Source organism: Podarcis liolepis (genome assembly GCF_965112155.1).
Source record: "Podarcis liolepis genome assembly, chromosome: 2".
Lineage (NCBI taxonomy): Eukaryota > Metazoa > Chordata > Lepidosauria > Squamata > Lacertidae > Podarcis > Podarcis liolepis.
Window position 1 is genome coordinate 66,518,409 of NC_139555.1, and position 26,373 is coordinate 66,544,781.

The 26,373-nt window shown below is 39.5% G+C and overlaps 1 protein-coding gene across 1 annotated transcript in view; it reads right to left on the minus strand.

The window, feature by feature from the left end:
* Positions 1-3,282: 3,282 nt before the first annotated feature.
* CLINT1 (clathrin interactor 1) overlaps positions 3,283-26,373 on the minus strand; it is a 68,385-nt gene continuing 45,294 nt past the window's right edge. The window contains exons 7-12 of the mRNA XM_083488369.1: positions 20,900-21,140; positions 16,590-16,662; positions 10,357-10,443; positions 6,927-7,222; positions 5,880-6,084; positions 3,283-5,057 (exon numbers count right to left, since the gene is read on the minus strand). Of these exons, the coding sequence (XP_083344495.1) occupies positions 4,702-5,057; positions 5,880-6,084; positions 6,927-7,222; positions 10,357-10,443; positions 16,590-16,662; positions 20,900-21,140 (1,258 nt within the window). The 3' untranslated portion in view covers positions 3,283-4,701. The remainder of the gene's footprint in view (positions 5,058-5,879; positions 6,085-6,926; positions 7,223-10,356; positions 10,444-16,589; positions 16,663-20,899; positions 21,141-26,373) is intronic.

Genomic DNA, 26,373 nt, shown 5'->3' on the forward strand with positions numbered 1-26,373 from the left:
CAGATGCCCTCCTCTTCCTTGGAAGGTCCCTCCCACCCACTTGAGAAAAAAAGAATATTCCTGATGCTCATCAGAGTCTAGTTAGTGAAAAAGTAAAGGAAACACATTTGAACGCTTTTGCATTCCCCCTTCCTTTCATAAGTGTCAAGAGTATCATAGTCTTACCAATTTGACAGCTGAAAATTCATAGCCCAGTTGAATGCCAATTGAGCCCTAAGTCAGTCGTCTAAGTGGGTTTGGTGGAACTTATTCCCAGGCAAACAGGCACAAGATTGCAACCATAATAACTATTGGAATACAAATTAAAATGAGAGAAGAAAAATCGCCTTCCAAAGTAATTTGTAACTAAAAAACAGCAATTTGAGCACATTCCAAATCAAAACATTTATTACATTTCATATTCTACCTACATACACACACACCTCAATCTGTGTTCCACTGTGTGCAGAATTTCAACTTGCTACTGTGGATAGAAAGTGGGTTTCACTTTTGGGAAAGCAAGATGCAGCTTTGGAGTGAGAACCCAAGAGCCTAGTACACAAGCTATTTCAGGGAAGCGTGACACAACCAGGTGGCTTCTATTGGAAGGTTGCAGAAAGCTGAAAGGACTATTGCTTTTCCAAATGTTGTTGGGGATCAAATGCAAGTCAAACTTTCTTTAAAACCTCCTCAGATATTTTGTAAATTCCAGAAATAAGCTATAATATTAAGCATAGCCAAGAAGCAGCCTAGTATGGACTTGCAAGTGAACCTGTGGCAAGGTCCTTTTGACAGTTCTAGCCACCCAGCAACACTATTTTCCAAGATACTTCATTCCATTGCACCTCCCTCTGGTCCCTATTCAAGCATTTTGTGACCAATGAACATGTTAAATCCTCATTAAGAGATTTTTTTGTTCCCCAACCCCCCCTTTTAAAGTTTTTCTTTAACAAACAAAAAAACCTACTCCTGCACACATTGAGATCCTTCCATGCCTGCTAATGTTTGGATAGTGCTGTTTGGGCTACATAAGGATCTAGACTCAGAGCGTAAGTCCACTATATAGCAGTAGTTTTCAATCAGTGTGCCGTGGCCCCCTGGGATGCCTTGAATGATGGTCAGGGGTGCAGTGGGCAACACTGGCCTCTGTCCCTCTTTCCTTCCTTCCCTCCTCTGCTGCCCTCTTGTGTCTCTGCCTCCAAAAGGCTTGCACAGCTGCAGCCCTGGCTATAAGCTCTGCAGGCAAATGGTGCCTCTAGATGGCCCCTCTCTTTGGGGTGGGGGCAGCTCAGAAACCAGGGACAGCAGCAGCTACCTGGAGGACTCCCAAGGAGAGAAGAGGCTGAGGGAACACTCCACAAGGGAGGGTGTTCAAAAAAAGGTGAGAGGTCGCAGGCAAGGGGCAACATAACTGGGCTCCTGAGCCCCTCAGCGTGATACAGAAAGATGGTAGTTGGTCAAAGAAGCGATGGACTCAAAAAGATTGAAAACCTCTGCACTATAGGATGACGGTTGCTGAATACCTAGGTAAGATAAAGTGTCCTGGAATACACATCTCTGGAAACCCAAGACCTGGGAGAATATAAACGGTTTTAAGCGCTGGTTACATTTATTGTTGATATCACCTTGAGTGCAGGATGCCTGCTTACATTATGCAAAAACTTCATTGATAAATCCCTCCTGCCCTCCTCCTCTCCACCAGAAGTGTCAAGCTCCTCTTTGCTGATGGATCGAGATGAAACAGATGCTGCCATAAATACTCTTGTTTAGTGGTTTCAGATGCAGTTTCTGTTTTGTAGAACACACTGAGTGCTCAGGTTATCAGCAAGCGTGCACCTGTGCCGTTTATGCCTTTGCTAGGTCCTAGTGTTCTGCGATGGCATGGTAAATGCATTCTGAAGGACAGCCTTACAAAAAGACCCAAGCATATTGCTTAAGTTGCATACAACACGCTCATCTATTTTGGGTGGAAACTTTAAATCTGAAACATACCAAGTACCTGATGAATGTGGGCCCTGTTGCCTTCTTTGTACAATCTTTTCTTATTTTTTACCTGCAAGTCCCATGACATCCCAATGTGAGCCTGTAAGACTGCCAAGCCTCTGCAGGTTGCTTTGCAACTATCTGCCATTTCTTTTTCCTCTGAGCAATTGTTTATTTTGGGGCAATTTGTGAGATCTGCACACCAAGGTGAATACTCTTGATACTACCATCCATAGTGGTTGATTGAACTTAACACGATTATGTAGAGAAGCAAGCTTCGGGAGTATCCACTTTTATGGCTGTCCCTTTTCTTGAAAGTTTGACAATACATTTTTCACAAGCAAACACAAGTTACCGTATGCCCTAGCACTTTGTGGCCAGGTTTAAGAGGCACAGGTTTTCAATGTTTTTTATGCCTGCTTTGAATGTGTCACTGTTACTGCCTGGACCCCTTTGGAAAGCAATAGGATTCAATCTCAGCGCAGAACTATTACCAAAATACTTGAAGAGTTTCATAACATTTCCTAAAGAAGTAAATCTAGTCCAGTTTCAACACTACTTTGTTCCAACTTGCTTTTTGAAGCATTAAAGCCTGAAGAGGCACACCCCAGCCTTTCATTGTATTGTATTGAGAATACATTATTGGACTTTGGTGCCTTGACATCATAACAGTAGAACGAGGTTTTTAAAAACAGGTTTGACAACTTCTCCGTTCCCCCCGAAAACCGGTTTGCTCCCACCTCCTGCAGTTTTGTAGGTTCATTTTTATTTTATTTTTACTTTTTTTTTGCTTCTCAACATCTGTCACAAGACAAACTTATGAAGACAATTCCCACAAAAAGTTCAAGGGTTTCAAAACTGGAGCTGAAGAGAAGGCGATCTGTCCCGCACAGCCAGTAAAGCTTGTCTTGATTACTTTGATGTAACAACACTTGAAAGCTCTATTCTTTGAAACTAATTTAAACACATTGAATTGTTGAAAGATTAAAAACCACAGTCAGCTAATTACACTCACTCTCATCTCTTATTCAGCAAATGAATCACTTTTCATTACCACTTAGCTGAAGTACATGAATTTCTGCCTAATTAGAAATGTTGTAGATGGAGCATTAGCAAGGCTGGAGTGGGTCAAGATATCTGCGCTGCTTCATTTTTAATTCCTAACAGTAGAGTCAGATAGGGAAGGCGGGAGATAAAAAGTCATTAAACAATTTTAAATTATTTATAAAAATTACTTTGCCCAAATTATAATTATTTCTCCCCCCCCCCAACTGCTCTCATGAAATGTCAAATGGAATGAAAGGAGAAGCAGCCCCAACATTGTTTTTAATGAACACTTTAATGTTATGTATAACAGAACATTATGAATACAATGGAAATAAAGTTTTATCAATTTAATAATAATAAAAAATTTCCAACATAAGAAAGGGGAGCCAATAAAGTTTCATACCTAGAATATAGTACTCATTCTCAGTAGCAGCCCTGGCTCTGTGAATATAAACTGAACCTCTGCATCCCAGACTAAAAATCATGATCTGTGTTTGAACCTAAATGCAGAATCATAGCAGGAAAAGAAAAAGCCTTTAATTTATTCTTTCATTTCCTTTATTTTCATTAATTCATAAAATCTGACTGCTACAGGTTTCCTTTAATAATAATAATAATAATCTATATATTTATTCATTTATATATATTTATTTAATCCCTTTCTATTGGATTCCGCAATTGCTAAGGCCATATTTACATAAAACAAGTGAAGTCACCAAATGTATAAAATTTAGAATCCAATGCTGTTGGATTAACAAAAAGTTTAGAGGTGTTCTTTCTTAATTTAAAGATGCTGTTTCTCTTTTTTTGTGTTGCAAGAAAAAAAAATTCTTGCATTTTGACTGTCAGTGATGTAAACAGTGACCCCAGAGACCCCAAGGGGGGCTGCCACTTTTCACTGGAGTATGGCTGCAGAAAAACCACCCAAACCAAAACCCAACCATATATATATATTCTCTAGAGTTCTCTGAAAGGAAACCATACAGCAGTCTGAATGAAGTTTCTACCAGTTCTGCATTGCGTATTAGAGCAGAAAGAGGTAGGAAAACCCCACCCGTCCCACCCTATTCATCAGCAAATTGCTTAAAGAGGTCTATAATAAAAATTTGGATAGTATAGCAGTGTTGCTGGAAGAGTAGCAAAAGTATATATACATTCCAGGTCCCTTTGAATTAGCCATAATCACATATGTAAGTCATTTTTTTTGGACAAAAATATATATATATTCTTATAAAAAATTGATCAGCATACTTTGACTTCAAATTTGACTCAGTGGTAGGAAAAGGAACGGATCCAATTATGATAAATAGATTCCAGGAGGGGGGAAAAGAAATCAAGTATAAAATTAGATTCACACAGATATACCCAGCCCCTAAATTCCAGAGTTTCCACAAGTTTCAAAGTTAAAACTGGTTCTGCCATCTAAGAAAGGCTTTTAATTCTCTTGTTAAAAAACAAGGCCTAGTGATTGCAATATCAACCATATCACTCGGTGGAGGACGTTTTCTTCACCAAAACTTGAACAAAAGTAGGTTGGGAGTTTACAAAATGACCTTTGGGTTCTTTAGATGGGCTCCTTTAAAGTAAGCAATAAAAGAAAAAGAGAAAGCATTTGATCAGCATTTTCAACCCTTATCCCAGCTTTATTTGTGCAGCTAAAATCCTTCATTCAATCTGATTGGTTTACAATCTTTATTTGCTAAAATTTGCAAAATTTGCAAAGGCATCTTGCTTAGGTTGCACAGTTCCGGGAGTCATGGAGGATGCCACAGCTATATTAGTAATGCCCATGCCCGACAAACCCATTCCAGAAGTTGGCATTGCCATGTTCACATTCATTCCCATCATGCCCTGGTTCATCATAGGTGTGCCTCCCATGGAAGCCATCCCGATCGTGCCAGTCATCACAGTGGGCATTCCCATTCCCACAGGAACAGGCCCGCCCATCAATGGGTTTGCAGGAGGTCGAGCAGGCATCATGCTGGGTGGTGAGTTGAGGCTCATGGTTGCAAAATTCTGAGACACCACATTCATCGGTTGTTGCATATCTGTGGGGCAGAAATGAAGTTTTAAATGTTAAGGTGATTTTTTAATGATATTTCTATCATTCAAAGAAAATGCAAGTATATTCCCACCCCACCCTTATTTAACGTATTGGCTGTATATTAAAAACAAAGCTGATCCTTAAAGGCATCATCCAACATATTTCTATATGCCCGACAACTGAAGTCCAGCACAAATCCTAGTTGCCATAGTTCCCCTTCCTCCAATTCTCTTCTTTCTCCATGGCCAAACCATGCTTTGTCTAGATATGCTCAGGGATCCACAAATATAGTGTATTCCCTCTACATTAGATCTTTTTAAGCACAACTTTGCTAGTACCTTGTTCAGAAACTGGGGGAAAGGGAGAAGGAAATGAAAATTCTGTTGAACAGGAATCCCCTTTCACTGCTTGGGGGCTGACAGTTCCAAGAGTTTGGGAGGAGACACCACAAAAAGCTTTTAAAGGCTGCACTATATCATTAGATCAGGGTGAGGAAAATTCAAAGCACAAGCAGGCCAATATAGTTTGTGATCCATCAAGCTGAAAATGGGCTCACCAGCCACATGATCTCTGGGATCGCAAAAACAAAAGGCAGAACCCAATGAATCAAAAGTTGTGCATACTCAATCAAGAGTTTTTAAATAGTAGAAGGCTACGAAGTTGCAGATAATATACTCTGGTCACAAAAAAGAGAGAATTTATAGGTGCTGAGGAAGTCTAGCGTTCTGGGTTTTTTAAAGACCCACCCACCCACACTTTGATCAAGAAAATGTTGTGAAGAGTGACCTCATTGAAATACATGCACAGCAAGAATTGTATTACTTACTTTGTTGCTGAATCATTGTGTTGAGTGATGGTTGCTGGGGCTTGGAAGGCTGCATACCAGGAACTAAATTGTCCAAACTGATATTTACACTAGGGTCTGACCAAGTGGATGGCAGGGTTTTGCCTACATTTTTGGGGACCATCTCTGTGCCCATATTATAAAGTGGATTAGGCTTCTGTATCATTGGGTTAACACCGTGCAAAGGCTAGAAGCATTAAAGAAAGAAAAAAAGAGATCTTTAGAGTTATGCTACGAATTGCCAACACAGTATTTTACAGCTATAATTTATCAGAGAGAGGAGTTCATCCAGTCTTCATAAAGAGAAACAGATGGACATTTATGTTCTCCTAAGAGAACTGAAGAAAGTTGAAGTTCATGCTCATAAAATTCTCAAGAGCATCTCTTTAAGTACTTTACCTATCATCTGGTAGTCTTCTGGAACTGTGCCAAGAGTGGTAATTCAGAAGTGCCTTGCTCTCCCCCTTACCTAAAATACTTTCTCTGAACCATCCCTCTATTTTAGATGCTTTGGAAAATTAGTTTTCTTCTTACATTTACAATATATTCCTCCTTTCTTCCATCATGGAACCCACACAAGTAATTTCCATGAGGTCTTGCACTGACCAGACCCTGACTTGCTTTATTTCAGTGGGTTAGTGGCCTCATGCGACTTCAGACCATACCTGATCAACTAGTTGCTAAGTTTTCCAAGTCCAAAGACTTGTTTTAAATAGTCAACTACACTTAAACTGGGTAAAACTATACGTGAGCCAGTTTGTCAGAAACAGGTGGCACTGCCCACCCTCACCCCCCTTGGTACAATCAAAGTGTCACAAGTTTGAAGTCTTCCTTATGTTCTACAACTCTTAGATTGCTTTAGACGTTTCCTCTCTCAATTTACTTGAATCTTGAAGAAAAGAGGGGCCAGTGAAGCAAAAAGACAAGAAAACACTTTCAGAGCTACAGAAAAGATGCTTTAAGTTAAGCGTGTGTCAAAACTATCCGTTGAGTAAACAGTAGTCAAGGGACTGCAGAACAGCACCATACCTGTGACCTTGACATAGGTAGATTGATGCTGACAGTGCTGGAACCCATCATAGATAAATTCATGCTTTGGGAAGAGGTCATGGTGGCTTGGGAGGTACCCATCAAATCAAAGAGGTCAGAAGGATTTGAAGCAGCTGGAGGCTGGCCAAGGCTCTGCTGAGCAGAGCCACCAAAGAGCTCAACAGCTGGCTGAGCAGAGCCACCAAAGAGCTCTCCAGCTGAAGCAGCAGGGCTTGGAGAGGTTTGGTTGAAGGCACTCCAGTCGCCAAACTCTCCATTCCCACTTGCAGTTGCACCTGGGGAGGGAAAAGAAAGGTAAGAGTCTTTATGAAAAGCACAGAGCAAATGCCACATTCCATGAAGTGAAACAAATGAGAGCCGATGTATGTCCATCCAGATTAACATCTGCAGGTAGGATCTCCATCTGGACATTACTCTCCCTCATGAATATTCCAACAATTTTAAAAGGATAGCAAAGGGGGGGGGGGAGACATAAGAATGAAACAGCCACACCAGTGCTAAAATATGGCTGGTTATGTGCCACCTGTGGAGTCCACATGAGTGGGACATAGATTTCCTAACAGGCAAATCTGCAGGATCCACTTTCAACACATAAGAATGTGGCAGGCATAAGAGACACCTGAAGCATAGCAGAAGTTCAGTATCTAAATTGCCAGTAGCTCAAAATTGGGAGCCTTAAGCAAAGCTGCAAACATTAACTCATTGATGTTTTGAATCAATCACTGTGAACAAGGCTGGTCTCACAGTCGTAAGAAGTCATAAAAACAGCAATTTGTTCAAACTCATCTGATTACATATACATTACTTGCTGTATACAGTTATTAAACCGGTACAGCTAAGTGGGATACCAATAAAATAATGGGCTTTCAAATTCAGTTGCCTCAGGGTGTTTATCTCACCTCTGTTGTGCTTGTTAACAGCATTGTGTAGTATTTATTTAGCGCTCTATGGGAGCTTTGATAAATATGCATTCAAGGCTCACACATGCTCTCAAATCTTTGTACAGCATGTGCATAGAGAGCTGCAAGACATTTAGTTCTTTTAACAGCAGTCTGCCCGTCTTTACCTATTTTAAAAATACACATTTTACTGGAATAAACTTGTGAGTGAAGCTCCAAGATGTAAAGATCACGAGGAAATAGATGTTTGGCTTTTAAAGCGAATGAGCCTTTGGGATGATTATCAATTGCTAGCCACTGATGAGTATTTCGGTTTTGAGGCACAACAGTTACGTAGATCTTACTATTGTAGCCTGATGCACAGACAAAGGCACATGGGGCACACATGCTAGCACTGGTTTTCACACAGTTGAACAACTTGCAATTTACATTTAACTGTTAGGCCTCATCAGTGCAGACGGAAAAGAAAGCATTCACAATTTTAAATCAATGTTCACCTGACAGGTCTGAGAGATGAGAGACCCTGCTGATTTCAGAATAATCTGGTCTGTACAGCCAGCTAGGAATTAGTGATCTACAAACCTGCCTATTACTTAGAATCTAACTCACCTAATCTTAAAAAGGTTGCAATAATTTACATTTCATGTCAATAATTCGTAATAGTACCTGTTCGCCTGGGTATAAAACCCTTGTTTTAATTAATTTCTCCTCCACAGGTGGATTAAAATTTAAGTAAGGAAGGGCAGGGAGGGAAAAGTACATCCATCGCTTATCTGTGCACTACAATCCACTTTAACGCAAGTGCTGGGCTAGAATTCATTAGCTTGGGGCCACAATGAAACATTTTGCTTTGATCTCCCTTACAAAAGGGACTTTATTGGGAATATTTCAATTAGTACTGCCTATTAAAAATTTAAGCACACTTACAAGTATTCCTGATGGATAAGTAAATGCTGATTCTCCAGTTACGGGATGCTCATATCCAAACACAAATAAAGGAAAGGGGGAGAAGACAGAGGCATTTGATGCCACTCTTCGGGGAACTTTACCAAAGATGATTAATCAACAAAAGATTTCTGGGGGGGCTTTATTGCTCAAGAATGATTAATCATTGCTGGCTGCTTGCATAAAGGTGATTGGTGCAGATTAATCATATTAACACTGATAAAGGAGCATTATCAAGCTTAGACTGCATTATTAGCATAATAGGATTTGAGCACCACAAACCTAAATTTTCAATAACCTGTAAAATCAAGGCAGAACATTATTAAAGCTTAAAGTATTTAAGGACACAGTTCTCAAGTCAAATCCTATCCCTCAATACAATGCATTTTATTACTGATGGCTGCAAGAAACATCACACCTTCTTCTATGCAATATGCTTTGTGTTGGAACAATTGTTTCAACTACTGCTTGGTTCAAAACTCTTTGAACAATCCCAGCTCTGTTGACCAGCTATCTTAATTCACATTAATTCATTGGGTCTTTTAAAAAGTAATTTGGGTAACAGCAATTATTATAGCAGTGTGGCACGAATACAACAAAAGGCAGTAATTTAGGGCCAATCATAACATTTGTATAAGCTTCCTCACCCCTACAAGGAGCTCTTACTGTGAAGTTTTTTTTTCTCCCCAGTGGACAATTTTTAGTTTGTGTGGAACTTAAATAAATCAGTACACACAAATTAACAGTCCCCTCCCTGGACATGTAGCAATCCTGCCTTACGCACAGCATCTATTGTCGAATTCTAAAAGTTTCTTGGGTCAATTCTAGCCTTCTTCCAAGAGAGTACTTTAATATAAAATGTGGAATACAATTCTTAAGAGGCTTATTGCAGATTACATAAAAGGATACCATTACAGGCGAAAGGGGATGGAGTACACAACATACTATACTATAGCAATAGCTACTACTCAGTATTAATTGGAATTCATTCTTGGTACCTGTGAAAATCATTCCAGCCCAGTATTTCAGTTAGCTTTAATTAATGTTAAAGGTGTTTGTGAGGGGAGACAAAGTAATGATCATTACTGCTGTATTAATTCATTTAAATTCATTTTGGTGCTTGTAAAAATCATTCCAGAGCAATTATTTCATTTGTGTGTGTGTGCATCCTCTCTACTGGGGGTGTGCATATGTATGCTGCTCATCCCCCTCCTTCACCTGGGTGGATTTTGCAAGTGTGTGTGACCAAGGGCACATGATCTATGCAGTCCTCAAAGCTGTAGCAAACCCTTGACGTGGCCCTTGAGCTGGAAAAGGTAAGCCACCCCTGGGCGAAGGGTCAAAGGAAAAGCTCATTTCCCAAATAATTAATCCCTCTGCCCCGAATAGAGAATAAGTCATAATAAAATGAAACTGTATCACAATACAAAGCGGCAGAATCTAGCACCTTTAAAATGAGAACTCGACATAGAATTTAATCTATTCTGGAAGAGAAGACACTTTCAAGTAGCAAGAGACCAAAATTTGAGAGGTCAGCTTTCTGTTCCACTCCCTTGGCACTGTACCTTGTGATGGGGGGCAGCCTGCTGAGGCAGAGGCGGCGGCAGCAGAGCTAAAGTCCGCAAACCCTCCGAAGGGGTCAGTGGCTCCACCTACAACTAATCAAAGGATTTGTTGTAAATTAGTGAAAACAGCCCCACTCCAGTAGCAGTTCACATCAAATATAAAATTTTATATTTAAATATATTGTACGTGGAGTCAAGATATACAGTTCTAGGAAACGGTTCAATCCATCAAGCGTATTGAAGCTCAAAGTACTTAAGGGCACAGTTCTCAAGTCAAATTCTATCTCTCAATACAAGATATTTTACCACTGATGGCTGTTATACAAGGATGGTTGTCATGGTACAAAAACTGAAATATGTGGAAATTCTGCAAACCGGGCTGCAGGAACAAAACCTGGTTGTGTATGCAATTGTACTCTTGTGCTTTCCTTTGACTAGTTTGTGGGGAGTTTCCACCCTCAGTTTTTTCACTATTCTGGCATGCACAAGCATGGAAGAGAGCACCACGAACGATCATGCGTTAAATGAAGATTGATTCAGAAGGGTGATAGTCCAATCAAAACAAAATGTCACAAGGCATATACATGGCTGAAGTCTTTCTTTCCTTCTTTTTTGTACACAAACAAACCTGTCAAATCAAATTATGCCTGCTTTTATGGTTCAGTTATATCCCACCACTTGTACATCAATGCAAGTGGTCTATATTCAACTTCGTAATTTCAGTAATAATTTACCAAGGTTGCATGGAACGCAAAACTGGTGAAGAACCAGTGTAGGCTTGGAAGAAATATCACACAGTAAAGATTAATGCAATTCTAACTCAGGTACTAGATATAAGAAACAGAACAAGTCTTTTATTGGAGAAATGCCTTTGTTTGCTTATTATGCTGCATAGAATGAAAAATTTAAAAAGGCCTCCTTACATGTTAAATCTTGTGAGACTGAAAGCAGGAATGACTTGCACAGGATTTCAGATTCAAGGTTTTAATGCATAAAACCTGCACTAGTATTCATTTTTTAATAAGTTTGCTTTCTTTTCAGAATAAGAACATTGAAAGTCCCAGTTGTAGATACTAATGATTTATTTACTACAAAATATAGTATCTTTACTATTCTTTCCTACACATTTTTTATCAAAATAGTAAAGATTCACAGCCTCTGCACTGGTCATTGTTCTGTACATCTCCTTATGTCAAGTTTGAGGGCCAAACTAAATAGGATGATTGCCACAGGTGGGGATTTCTGAGCAGGAATCGGAATGCTGTACACAAGGGGGGCTTCATTTAATCAGAAATGCTAGTTCCTCCCAAGCTATTATCCTTAAAAGGAAAGCCCCCATTCAAATTTTTAAAATTGTGGACATTAATTGGCCCTCTGAGAGAAATACATACAAAAAAATAGGCACTTTCTGCAGATATATATTTTTTCTGTGAAGGAAAATGTTTAGGTGAAGCAACTCTCTGCCACCATATCTTTAATAAAGGGCTTTAGGCTTCTAGTTGACAGTTTCCTCCTCTGAAAGTACCGAAAAAGTGATGGCCTTAGCTGTTGCCGTTTGTCCTTAAAAGATTTCACCTCTGAGCAGTCACACCCTTCCAAGGAGTACCAGCAGCTCAATTATTCTGCTTTTAGTGTTTGCGTACATTATATGGGTTACATCACAGCTGCTTAGCCTGCAGTGCTTAGAAACTAGCCAGGTGGGACTGTAACATCTGTGTTGCACTCAAACACCACCAGGGACAGCTTCCAACATCTGGTGCCATTTCTGAATTGTCTTATCGCTGCAAGACATTCTGCTCCATCTGCTGCTCTCAACTCGGTTAATTAAACTAGAACCATCGCCTTTTTAATAAATGGCTGGCAGTAATAAAAGGAACAATTCCCTTTCTAATACATGTGTACTTGTATTTCTTTTTAATGCTATTTTATTTTAGTCAATTATTAGGAAGTCATACTTCATTTTCAGATAGGAGCATCTCCCTTCAGAACGTACACAGATATGTTATCAAATAGGAGATATGTAGTAACAAGACCCTCCTAAAGTCTTATAATAGGTGAATTATGTTGTAGAGCATATCCAAAAGACAGACAGATTGGGCATTTACCAGTATAGATCTTAAATCATGATAGGAAACTGTGATGGAGTTTTATGCAAAGATAAGCATCACTTTTATCTAAGCAGCTTGAGGATGTACAATACATTTGCGCTATCCAGAAGATGGAAACAAGCAGTATTTACATAGCATTGCATGGCATATGCAACCACGTGCACATGTCTTGTCCGTAAACACTAGCATACTTAAATGATTACAAATTTCAAGACCATGGTTATTTGAACTAGCAGTGCTAATTTAGACAATACAGGTAAATGATACCAAATAGTCAATTTAAAAGTAACAATAGTATGGCAAATGCTTAAGCCAGTTAAAAATCAGGTGAAATCATTTGGGAATTAATCTGCTTCTGCACATATTTTGGTGGTCCCATGCTCTATCTAGTTGCTTCCTCAGAAAACACAGAACGTTTCTTCAAAGCTAACAGCAAGTCTATGAAGATGGTTACTTAGGATGCAGTGCCAGCACAGCCACCTGGTGTTGATAGTTGTGCAACAGGGTGAGCTAACAACTACCATTTAAATATGAAGCACTGCACAAAGTTGTTTCATTTTCTTTTTCTATCCTCTATTAAATGATGGAGATTTGTATTAGGCATTGCTCAAAGTATTTAGCCCCCTTCTCGGGGGAAAAAATGCTTCCCGCTGTCTTGGTGTGGACTAGTTGCTTGGCAAGCACCTCCACAAAAACATGAGATTTCCATGCCCCTATCTTTACAAAAGAGATCAATGCCTATTGCGGCCCCTTTGCTATTTTGTGCATGGCACAAGCTAATGGAGCCATGCTCTTTACAGCAAGTAGCACATGGGTTAGGGAAAGTGACCTCCTTAGGAAGGACAGTGCTAATCTTCACAACATCATTAGCTAGCCTCAAAGACTCCCAAGTGAGAGCTGTCGTTATAAATTAACTCCTTCCATCTGTCTCCTTAGGGCAGCAGAAGATGCTATTTGTGGTGGCCAGCTGGTAATGTGTCTCATCTCTAGGACATCTTCTAAATGCTGATGTGGAAAGAGCGGGTAAGCTTAACTTCCACTAAAGGAGTGAAAGCAGAATAATTGGCAGTCAAATGGCAAATCCAGAAAAGATTTCTCAAAAGAAAGATGAGCATGTTCTGTTCTCACAGCAACAGTCTGTAAGATGAGGGTTTTTCCAGATAGAGATTTAAATTAACAGTTGAGCACTCCTTCAAATTATGGGATACCGGCTGCGGCTGAGATCCAAAGAGCTCCATACACAACTGGAAAACTGCTTGAGGGTGGGGGCATATTCAAGTCACACTGAATCCCACCCCATAAATCCTTTGACTTTCAGGAGATACTTTTTAGGAAGTTGTAAGGGAGTGCAATAAAAACAGGAGCTTGAAAACCCCAACCTATTTGCCTCTTGGGATTCTCAATCTGTTTAAGTTGTTGCATCAACTTTAGATTTATGGAGAACAAGGGGAATATCAACATTATTTATAATAGATGATCTACCTGCAGATAACTGGAATGAGAGTAGAACATTTTATTATATCCAGACATGTTTCAAGTGTTGTAAGAAATGCTCCTCTCTCTGTATTTATTTGTAAGACCAAATATATGTGTACACCTGCTGTTGTCAATATTATGAGGACATTGCTTCTGCCCATTAACACTCCATTTACGTAAGAGGCGGTGTGAAAGGCAAGTAATATCAAGCAAGATCAAATACAATGCTGAGCTGCATAGGAGCCACTCAGATTAAAGTGTTTCCCACACAGCTGCAGATGTGTCTAGAATCCTAACCCTAACCCATTGTGTGTGGTCTAGAACCCTAACCCCAACCCATGCTTTTCTTTAGCCACAGGGATGGCTCTGTGCCTATAAGGTTAGCAGGACTTCAGTGAGTGCTTCAAATCAGTGGGAGCCCATGGTAGTAGAGAGGTATGGGTCATGTATGCAATGGCTCTTGCAACAAAGCTTAACAGAAACAGTTTCAGTGAACCATAAAGGAAAAATATTGTACTCCAAATATTCTATCACTGTAGAATACTCCATATGCCAAAAAAGAAGCAATGTCTGTCTACATTGTGTTATGATCAGGTTTTAAAGGGAACTACGAAACCAGATGGTAGAGAAAAACAGAATTAAAGCTAAAAGTAGAATGTTTCTAAGAAGATTGAGTTCAAGAACTTAAAGAAGTTGACACCATTCCTGCATGAAAACACAACTTTAGGAAAGTGGAGGGATTGAGCACTGTTCATGTGTGTTAAAAACCCAGTAAAAAAATTACAGTAGACAAATTGAAGAGATTTTTGCTGGGGAAGGAATCTCAATGCCTAGTAACAAAGACCCAGCAAAGAGACTCCTTAAGTTTCTATACAATCACCAGAAACTTTTATTGCCCTAGCCCAAGGCCATGGCCTCATCCAAAAAACAGTACAGATATATGTATTTCTTAATATGGACAGCTTCCAGTCACATTTGCTGCCATTTAAAATACACCTACTCACAAGAATTCAGAATCCAAAATCATACTACGTACAAGGATATAATGCTGACTCTCATTCTCCAGTATACTGACAGGAGAATAATTCCTGTGCCTCTGCAAAGTTTTCAATGTGCTGCTTGCATTTTCTAAGGAACCCTTCAAAAGCAGGGACTGGCAGGGGGCAAAAGAATAAAGCTTAAGAGCTGTGGCCTAAAGTCCTGCTTATGAGGAGATAATTTCATTTTATTATCACTATGTAATTAGTATACATAGAACAAAATAATAATAAAATAATAGTAATCCTGGGGGCAAAAAAATGGTTGCAACTGTTTGAAATGTTGCTTGGGTTTAATACATAGTAGAAGTTCCAGATTTAGGCAATCATTAGCCAATCATGTATATACTTGCTGCACCCAGAGAAGCATTCACACTAAGATGTTTGTGCAAGGCTCACAAAAGGTCGCCGAAACGCCAGCTGTATGTGGGTCATGGGACCTGTTTGCACAAGGCGCTTCAATTTCATTTAATCCCCCCCCCCTTATTATCCCACACTGTTCCAGAGCACCCCCTGTCCCACTGGAGAATCTTTTTAGTGGATGCAGGGGGCTGCTGTTGGAAGAATATGGCAGGAAAGTCTCCTTGCGGGAGCACTTCTATGGAACCAGCCCCATGTTGAAAATTTGTATGGGAGTAACAAATTCTGGCAGAATCATGACAGTTCACAAAGCCCAAAAGTACAGCCACACCTTTTCAGAAGCTCATGGTATTGTAAATGGGGGATGAAAAGGGGTGGGAAATAATCTTTCCACTAACAACATTAATGCTGCGTGCTGAATCTGTTGAGAAATTCTTCCTTCAAGAGAAAGCATTGTTTCAGTTACACAGCTCTTAATCCTCTTCTTAATTTGCTCACAGGTAATGTGGATTATAACTGCAGCTATCAACATCCAGCCACCTAATATAAGATTGATGATTCTACAATCATGCCAGCAGCAGTGAAGATATGTAAATAGAACCATCTTAATATTTCATGCCAGCCAGATACAATCTTCCTTACTTTGTCCTGATATGGCTATTCATTGTTATTGTTTTTTTTTAAATATACCAAACATGCACTCCGTTAGAGAAAGTAACATTTACTTTACTGAAGCCTCAGTTTCACTAGTCGCCTACAATGGAATGAATGAATTGAACAGTTTTGAAGTGACCAAGAAACATAGTTATTTCTGAGGTCACCCAGGAGTCAATGGGCAGGAAACAAAAATAAGAAGTAATAAGGTCACTTTTGCTGTACACATTAGATGTGACTTGTAAGTCAGCTACTCTCACCACTGCCTCTCTCTCCATGTGTAACACGAGAAGTGTTGAAATCTGACTGGATTACATGCTTTTAAAATTAATTATGAATAACATTGCATTTCAGCCACCAGAGTTCCTGACAAACTGACTTAGCTGTGAATCTTTCTAAGGTGCTATGGTTATTATTAATCTATACAATATGGTAATTTGCATGTGGTTCTATGAATAAATATGCAGCTCTACATTTAACTGACTGATACAGTTTTCCTTAGCTTCCTAATGCATACGTTTGATTTCAGCAGAATTAAAATGTACTAGACTCACAAGCTACAGCTACTGCTCAAACGGAACACAGAAATACATTTTACCTGTTGGGACTGATTGATCAGTACCATCGAACAAAAGATCGACCAGGTCACCGGATGACTTGCTGCCAGGAACCTAAGGACAAGCACAATTGAACTGTTTTAAGGAATATGGTTATGAATATGCAAAGGTGTGTGTGTGTGTTTTAGGGCAACTGAACGAGGACTGTTTGTGGCAAGAAATTGGAAAACTGGAGTAACACAGAGAAAAATAGATCTGTGTAGCATCAAACATTGGTTGTTACTGGAAATCAACTTATATTAAGAGAATTACAAAACTGAAGAATATAAAGGAAGTTATTATTGTGTAACTTGATAACAAGGATTCTAAGCTGTTACCTCCCATCAGACAATGTGAGGAGAGGTGCAAAAAGATTTTTTAGAAAACACACCCATTCCATATAACTATTAAGCATAGCAAAGGCTGAACCATTTCTTAAAATATTTCCCACCTTTATAGTTTTGCTAACATGCCTTAAAATTTCATTTTGAGATATTCAAAATACTAGAAACATCATTTGGTCAATTGTAAGCTGCCTAGAATTTTAAAGCTTGATATCTTTCTGCTTATAACTAAATTTGTATAGCCTTCTTTGTGCTTTACAATAGTTTTTAATCCTCTGGTTATTACTGCCTTACCTCTGGGATTATTCCAATTAAAATTAAAGGCTGATATTAGGAGTGTGATCTCTAAAGGCACCAAAGAAATTCAGAGCTGACTTTGAGATTTGAACTCAGCATCCCAAACATGAATATATTTAATTGGAAGTAACTTCTTCATTTCCTGAAGTAATTATTTCCAAGCAACTATGGTTAAAAACAGCACGCCACCCCAAGTAGGCCCATCTTCTTTTTTGGGGAAATTGGAATAAAGTGACTGTTATACCAAAGGTGGAAGGTATATTTTAGGTTCTGCTTCTTTGATAAAATTAGCAAAATGCTAGATACCAGAAAAGCATAATTTAAGAAATTTCTGTCACAAAGTAGAGGTAGTGTGGTTTCTTCTTCTGCTACAAGGAAGGAAATGTATTTACCAACAAAATCCATGCATTAAAAATCACAATATTATCTTGCTGCATGGGTGCACTTTATCATTTATGACTAAATCCTAGATTTTTGTACACATTCACAAAGGAAGGCAATGGATGAAAAGTTGCTTTTCCTGGAGCACCATGTAAATTTAATAGACTATAAACCTTGGCACAAAGACAAGTACATCTATGGTAAACTCTATGCACCTGGGGGTTTCTAGAAAACTTCCTCATTACAACATTAGCGATTATGTAGACACAGGGCTCACTTTAATTTGCTTTTAAGAAGTTCCGTCCAGTACACTTGTTGAAGACTCTCACTCTTGGGCGGATGGGGAAAATAATTGGAAGCAAAAAAAAAAGTCCAGAATAACAAGAGGGGAAGGATGCAATACCAAACTTCAGGTTGCAATCCAATACACACATGCCTAGGAAATAGCAACCATTGAAAATAGCAAGGCTTCCTTCTCAGCCAACATGTATAGGACTGCACTGTAAATGCACTTGTGGATTTAATGAAGTCTGGGAGCACTGGAGAACAAGATTTGTCCCATCTAAGCAGCAAGCATGTGCAGCAGATTCTGAACTTGGGGCGCAACTGAAACATGACACTTGGAGAAGGTGAACTTACCTATGCCGCAGTGCACCAGCATCTCTTTGATCCTGGGCCCCCAGCCACTACACATGCAATAACTAGAACACAGGCACAATGTCTGCCCAGGCTAAAGACATGAGGCATACAAACAGTGCACAAACAGGCAAAGAGATCCAGTTTAAAGCACAACCTCTAGACATGTGCAACCCTACATGGTTAAGTTCTTCTTCCTTGCCCTATGCCAAATGAATTGGTAGCAAAGTACATGTCTAGGTATGGCCTTAAAGGACAGGGCAGACCCAGAATTGAACATTTCAGAATATAGTAATACAGTGGGCTGGCCACGCATGCAAGGGTTCAGTTTTGGAGGTCCTTCCGCAAAGGCAAAATTGCATAAAGTCAGGAACCCCCAGAGCCCCAACCCCTGCAATCACTCCTACCTCTCCAAAACAGACCTTGCTTATTGGGCTCTGAGAAGGTCATTAAAGGGCCCCGACATGCTCCCAGAGCCCTCATGCCTCCTTTCCAAAGCCCGATAAGCAAGGCAGAGGGCTTAAAAAATTCTGTTTATTTAAAACATTTGTACCCACACAGTTGCTTCCAACAGAACAAAATACAAATAAAAAAACCAACTACACAAATTAAATAGAACTTTCATTTCTAAATCACATATTTTTCATGCCTTTTTGTTCGAATGTTTAAGCTTTCTCTCTTCTTAAAGTGAAATTCTTATACAAAGATCCTTGCCTGTTCTGAGGGCATCTTCAAAATAAGTTATTGAACAGAGATACTTTGGGCACACTAGATGCATACATTAACTGCACAATTTAGATGTAAAGGATCTGCTTGCTGGTGGATCAGTGTACTGCCATATGGTCTTTAATTTAGGGAATACTTAAAATTTGTACCATCTGATTATAGCTTCACTAAGTTTAACCATCAGAGCTGTCAAACTGCTGTTTTTACAATTGGGCTAATTTAAATAGTTACAGTAGAAAGGGAACACTATAGCTTTTCTTCATTGTTTCCTGACTTCCTTCCTAAGTGGCATCACTTTTAGTACATACTTGGCAGTGCCAGAAAAGTAATATGCATCCTCTTTCCCTCCATCTATGTGGGCGAGAAAAAAACCCCACTGCATTACGGCAGAAGTAAAACATGCTTTCACATTATGGTCTTAGTGTACTTACCTATGTAATATAGATACAATCTCTAGTATTCTAGCTTCCCTGAGGCTGACATGGGAGTTTTTAAAACTGCCCATCTGTTCACTTCATGTCTTCAATCTCCCTGCAATTTTGAGCTTGACAGATTCCATCAAACAATGACTTCTGATTCCCCTGGTCTTCAGACATTAAGTGATTCTTCCACTTCCTGAGAATGCTTGCAAAGGTGTGGCAACAGATTTTATCTCATTTCTCTACTTTATAACAAATAAAAACTTCCAACTGAACTGAAGAGGTGGAATGCTCAACCTGGATTACATTCAGTGTACATTATACTTCTATTATATACAGACTTGTGTTGGATTACAACCTGGATTACAATACAAAATGGAAGTAACCCTAACACAGGCGTCCACAATTTTAGCCTGGCTAGGTTCCAGACCCAGGCAAGCTTGGTGATACTTGGTGGTTTTGAGAGTACCTTTGTCCAAGCAGCAGCCAAGGAAGCCTCCACTTCTCTTTCCTGCTATGGAGGAGGAAAGGATGAAAGTAGGAAAGGATGATGAGAGGCTAAGCTACTCTTCCAGAAAGTTGGGAAGAAGGATGCTCACAGTACACAAAGCAAGCGAAAAACGCCAAATCCTGGACTGGTAGGTAACCACAGTGCTCCATCGTAGGTGGGTCCTTCCTGTGACAGATGATTCAGTAGTTTCCCTGTCTTCTGAAGTTAGAAACCTAATGGAATGCCTAGGTCCCTCTGCCTTTACTCCTGGTTAAATAGGTGCCAGAAGCAAGGTGATTCTTCTGCTTCTGGAGAGGGGACATCTAGTCATGCTGATCATGCTTTTGCAACTTCCAGGATCACCTACAGGCAGCAACTATTTTAGGCACATCTGATATGTGTGCGCGACCACACGCACATGGCACTGAACCTGGAAGTGAACCAAAAACGTCCCAAAAGGGGGCGGGGCAGATGGGGCATCTGCAGGCCTTTTCAATGGCATTTCAAATATATGTGACTTCAATTAAACGTGTGGTGCCTTGGAATGTAACCCCCACATAAATTGAGAGTTGCCTGTACAGGTAAACAAGCTCTACATGGAGCTTCCCTTGAGACTGACTAAGAAGTTCCAACTAGTGCTGAATGCTTATTTCTGCGTGTTGAAAGCTGTTGGAAGGCCAAACATACTTAAACCTATTCTACAGCAACCTGCCCTAGTTACCAGATAGTTTCTTACCTTTGAAGCCCTTCACAGCTTGGGATTCAAACACCCTGGAGACTGTCCAAACCAGTATCAACCTAGGTGCTGCGTCATTCTTTGGTCTGAGCTTGTTCTATATGCCTAAATCACATGAGATGAGGAGCAACTGCTTAACCCAAATGCAGTTCCAGTGCTTTCAGTGAATTACTCCCTATGGCACACTTGGAAGACTCCAGATTTATTACCTTTAATGAAAACAGTACTTGATTAGGAAAAATGCAAATTCAAAGGTACAGTTGTGCCTTCTTTCCCCTCCTACCTTTGCTATAGATTGCTGAGTGTAAGCATTCTGGTCTGGACTTCCTTTGTCCCCTGTGTAATGTGCAGCTGCTCCCAGGTCAATGGTTTTGGAAGGGTTTGCTGTGCGCTTGTGTCTGGTGGTGGTGGTCTCTGTGGCTTGTGTAATATGGATGTGTTTTGTGGTCACTGTCTCCTCCTCATCTTTGAATTCTCCTTTAGGCGATTTAGCTTTTCTAGATCTCTTTTCCTCATCGCTATCACTGTGAAGGGAGGAAACAACAAAAACCATATTACAGACCAAAAGGGGGACAAAAGAACTTGAAAAGGTAGCTAGCAAAGCTATCTGGTCATCAAGATCTTTTAGAGGGAATTTCAGTCAAGAAAATATTTAAGCAGAGATTTTCTAAACAAGCAAGTCTGTGGTAGGCAAAAGTGGGTGGAGCAATGGTGGTGGTTCTTATCTTTATACAGAAGACTAGAATCCAGCCTGGCTCAAATAAGATATTTCTACTCATAGCCCATGTATAGGATCCACCCCAATTTCTCCATCCACTATCTAGGAAAGCAAAAGGCATTATTGCTGTTCAATGATACATTCCAGTCAGGCAAAAGTATTTCAGGAGTATATGGGGCAGGGATGGTGAGGGGGGATAACTCAGAGAGGGACTATGGGCTGGGGAAGAAGGTACGGCTGGGGAGAAACAGGGGTAGTGGTGAAAACTGTATTCAGTCCCTGAGCCAGAAGTTCCCCATTCCAGTTATAAAAGATGTTGTTTCAAGGTTTCCCAAGCCTACCACCCATTTTGTGACTGCTTTGGACCATTTGCACCATTACTAGCCAAGCTTGCTTTCTCAATTAGAGAATTATGGGGGGGGGGGGAGTGCTCATTAAGCTTCACTACACAATATTACACTATAAATGCTACTTCTTCACTGAGATGGCAAAGACTTTGTTTGGATCATTGGGCCACACTGCCAATTCCCCACACTCCAACTGGAAAGGCTGATCAACTGATATCAGCTGAAGCATTGCGCAAAAACAGTCTCTACCAATTGTATCTGGTGAGAAGTCTCATTTTCTTTTGGACAATGACACAGTAAATATGTATGTCCTCATAATCATGGGACTCTACAATTACATATCCTTTGTGCAGCTATCCTATACCTGCTGTGTATACTGCACAAAATCTGCTTGGAAGTCATACCCTGCTTTAGAATTTCCTTTCCACAAAATGTTAAAGCCCAACCTTTTCTTTGGAAGCAGCATAAGATCCTAGTAAATTGGGGTTCAGGAAGGGGCAATTTCAAAAGTCTGTATTATATTAATATAGACTAAATCTTGCCCTGAACAGGGTGAACAATAAAGAAGCTTGAGGGGCTGTCTTCATCCAGCTCCCACTGTGGCATCTCCCTGCCCACCTCCCAAATCTGTCACCAACAGATCCAGCTTGCCCCATGAGAGTGGGTCCCCCCCCCCCACAAACAAGTTGTCTTATCCATTCTGTCGTTGCGTGTGTTTTTTTTAAAAAAATGCTTATTGGTGTAACATTCTTATGTTTGTGAGGTCTACACAGAATTTATAAATATTGTAAATAAATAAATAAATGTGTAGATTTATCTATTTACAATATTCATAGTTTGTGCAGACCTCACAAAGTCTGCCTCCATACAGCTGACGCGGATAGCAGCTTCTTGCAAAACCATGGCCTGCAAGCTGAAGAACAGGCTTTATCTTCCACCTTCCAGTGCAATTCCTTTTCCTTTCTGTCATCAGCCTTCATCATGATTTAGCAATACATTTACACCAACAGCAACTAATTTTAAGGCTAATGCCAGCTTAAGCAGGGTTTGCAAATGCACTTGAAACCATGGTTAGGATAGGAAGGAACCCAGGCTAGTATTGGCAGAGATACTATGGTTGAGGCCAACAAAGAAATGGAATTTGGAAATTCATACCAGAGGCAGATTTCTGATTTGTATATCATAGTTTTCAAGGAACAAGCCTTAAAACTGCATTCGGCCTACGTATACGCAACTTTATAAATTGTTTTGAAAAGTCATTACTTGACCAGTGTTTTCGGCGAGGGGCAGGTTAAGCCTCCAGCAAAATTAAGTTACCCACAGCTGTACTTTTATTTGGAAGGTAAACAGTTTTTACATTGTATGATGTTTTTCATTATTAAGGTATGCAATTGGTACAGGGCAAGATGCACTGTTGAATAACACATGCAATTGTAACTTGAAATATAACTGTGAAAGGTTTCTCTGTTTCAATAAGCAATAGAGCACTGAGTCACCTAATTTCAGAAAGGCTGTCTTGTTGTCAGCATGGAGGTAACACAAACTGCAGTATGCTCTGTGGGGTAGCCTTTGTTCTCCACTAACAATGGCTCAGGCTTTGCCCATTATTATTATTACTTAGTTATGCCTCCCACTGCATCTCAGCATATTATCTGCTTGCCAGCAAAGGTCATTTAATTCATTAAGATCAGTGAACATAAATACCCAGCATTTCATTTTCTATTCCAACAGAGATTACAGATGCAAAGTAATAAGGGGGCCTAACAGCCCCAACCAAGTGTAGAGGGAATAAATTCGCCAAGCACTGCTGCAGAGCACACTCTCTTCCTTTCAAGAGGGTTTGCGCAGAAACGCAAGCCCCAATGAGGTGAAGAAATAACGGAAGAAGTGTTTCTGGGTTTGCTGCCCATGTAATGGTTTTACTTATTCATTCCTGTCCCATCTGTAAATTCAGAAATCTTTCCCAAGGCAGAGTATGAAGTCATATGAAAGCAAATTAATGACATAATCAAATCATTACCAAATACAACCAATACAATACTGATATGAAAAGAGAAGAAAATTAAAAGCAGATAGCCCCCAAACCCCTAAAATGGGCATTCATTAAAATATCATGCTAATAAAACAGACTTGACCTGCACCTAGATCAACAGTGAGCAACTGAGGGTATTTCAATGCTAGGATGCCATCACCGAAAAGGCCCTGCCTCTAGTCACCAATACCCCAACTTCCAAAGGCAGAGCTGGGATCACTGAGAGATGGGTACCGATGTACCAGTCCCAGAGCCAGCTCTGAGTTGCCATTAAAAAAATAAAATCTCTAGAAAGAAAATTGTGAAGGAAAATGTACAAGGATGCTTCTAAGTTATTTCTGTGAGAAGAGTCAGCCTGGCTGCTCCCACCTTTCAATGTTTTTAGCCAATGAATGAAGTCAGAGTTATGACTGATGAGTTGTTTGAACACCAAGCAGTCATAATCCTTGGAATTTTGAAGAGCTGCTGTTGTTCGCTCCTCTTTAGTGCACTCCCCCAGCTTCTGTCTCATTTTCCAGTGCTTAGAATCTCTCTAGTCTGCCCTGTTTTTTCCTAGCAAACTGTGTGGTGGGTTGTTGGCCTGAGATTAGGTACTCCCTAGAAGTTATTTCCTACAATACTGCTAAAGAGTAAGTTTATACACTCATATTTTTCTTCATTCTTAAATTCTTTAGAAAAATCAATTGTGTGCTCTTTCAAAACTTGATTTTCTTTTATAATTTGTTCTTTTTTTAAAAAAAAGCATAATGCTTACAAAACATAGTTAAAATTTTCTCAGATTATGTTGAATAAATGTTCAACTGAATGAAGTTCAATTTTTCTGTGGGTGGAGAGGGAGGGAAGTGAAGACAAGAGGAGGTATTTCTACTCCCACACTTTGTACTATACCCTGCTATAGTAAATAAAAGCTAAAAACATCCATCATGTGAGAATATATTCCTAAAATTTCCATGTAAAATGAAAATACACTGTCTCTTATATTTTGTTAGAGAAACAAAAATATAGCCATGGAAACAGGAAAAAGGGCCCAAATAATAGTGTGTGTTGCCATTTAAAAATCTCCACACATCATATAAAGATTCAGAACAGAGTGGAATATATTGTAGATTTAGTCTGATTTGATACATCTGGTTTAACATTTAATACACTGCTAAATTCCCCTCTCAAGATCAATTCACCTTTCAAAAGAAAAAGAAAAAAAACCACTGGAAAGAAGTACAACTTTAGCACCTTAATGAATTTTTTATTCTTCCAACATGCTGTTGTGAAAAATATTAAATATATGAAAGCTCCTACTGCTTTAATCTCATCCAGATGAGATTTGTGTAAAGGCTTCCACAGCAGTATCAGAAACTATTAAGTATCAGTTTGATCTACTGACGATAAAGTTCAATCCACTTGTTGAACAGATCAACTATTGGAGTTTGCACAGCAGGCAAAACCTCCAAAATGTTTTCCTTTTAATGTAGAGGACATTAAATGATCTCATAAACAAGTGTCCACTGTACTTTATGAAAAGGTTAGCTGAAAAGTAAGCAGCCATTTCTTTAGGCTAAGAGAAAGTAGCAAAATGTTCTATCTTTCAACTTTTATGACTTGGACACAATCAAAACAAAAAATGTAGCTATTTTCCTCCATACACTCTTAATAATCTAAAAAACCCAAGATACTCCTTCACTCCATTTCACTGCTAGCGACAAAATTAGACCCCTACTACAGTTGAGACAAATGAAAGCATTGCCTCTTTCTGGGTTAGAACATACAGCTTCTCTACGGAAAACTTCACCAGAGTTTTTGCCATTTTTCTAAACGCAACAATCTGAAAGTGAATTTTTTTTTTTTTTAAATGAAAGCCAAGATGATTGGAATTTTAATAAACTATTCAATAGGGCCCTGATTAGCCTTACAATTGTAGGATAGCAAACTCCTTCAACAATTTTTACAGAAGGCAGTTAGAATTGTTGTGGGCTACATAGATTTGGGATGTCTCATGTAATGTGTTGTCCACTTCAAATTGTTCTATATTGACTGCTTTATGTTTAGCTGCCCGCCTGCAAGGAATGGTCATACCCCATATTACTGAAATAATGGTGCCAACTGCAGAGGTATGCACATGTAAAAGAGATAGAAGGACAAGAGAATCCAAACTAAAGCCTATTTCTCGTGATTTATAGGGTCTCTTGGACATCTTAAAAACTTGGATTACCAGGGAGGCTGCAGATCTTCTAGATGACTCAGAGAGCCAGATTTTCATTGCTTTTAGCACAATTTCTTCTTGGTACTTTGGCCACTGAAAGACTAGATTTTCCCAACAAATTACCTACAAGAAGGAAATCTTAAATTCTGTGCTACAAAACCTACAAGGCTATGAACAGAAAAATTCACAAACAAAAAATTACAACCATGTGCTTAACTATTATTCTCATTGGCTAAAATAAGTGTTCTAGGGCACAAAGGGGTGGGATCTACCGTTAAAAATTCCAAATGCAGAATTGTACTCATGGAATGCTCACACTGACGGAAGGAGGGAAGATTATTTTTGCTGATTTCCCTCTTACTCCTCCTAATGTATAGCAGATGGTTGGGGGACCCTCTCTAACTACATGGGAGGAGGTGCAGGGACTTGCAGGGATAAACAGGCAAATCATGTCTTGCTCCAT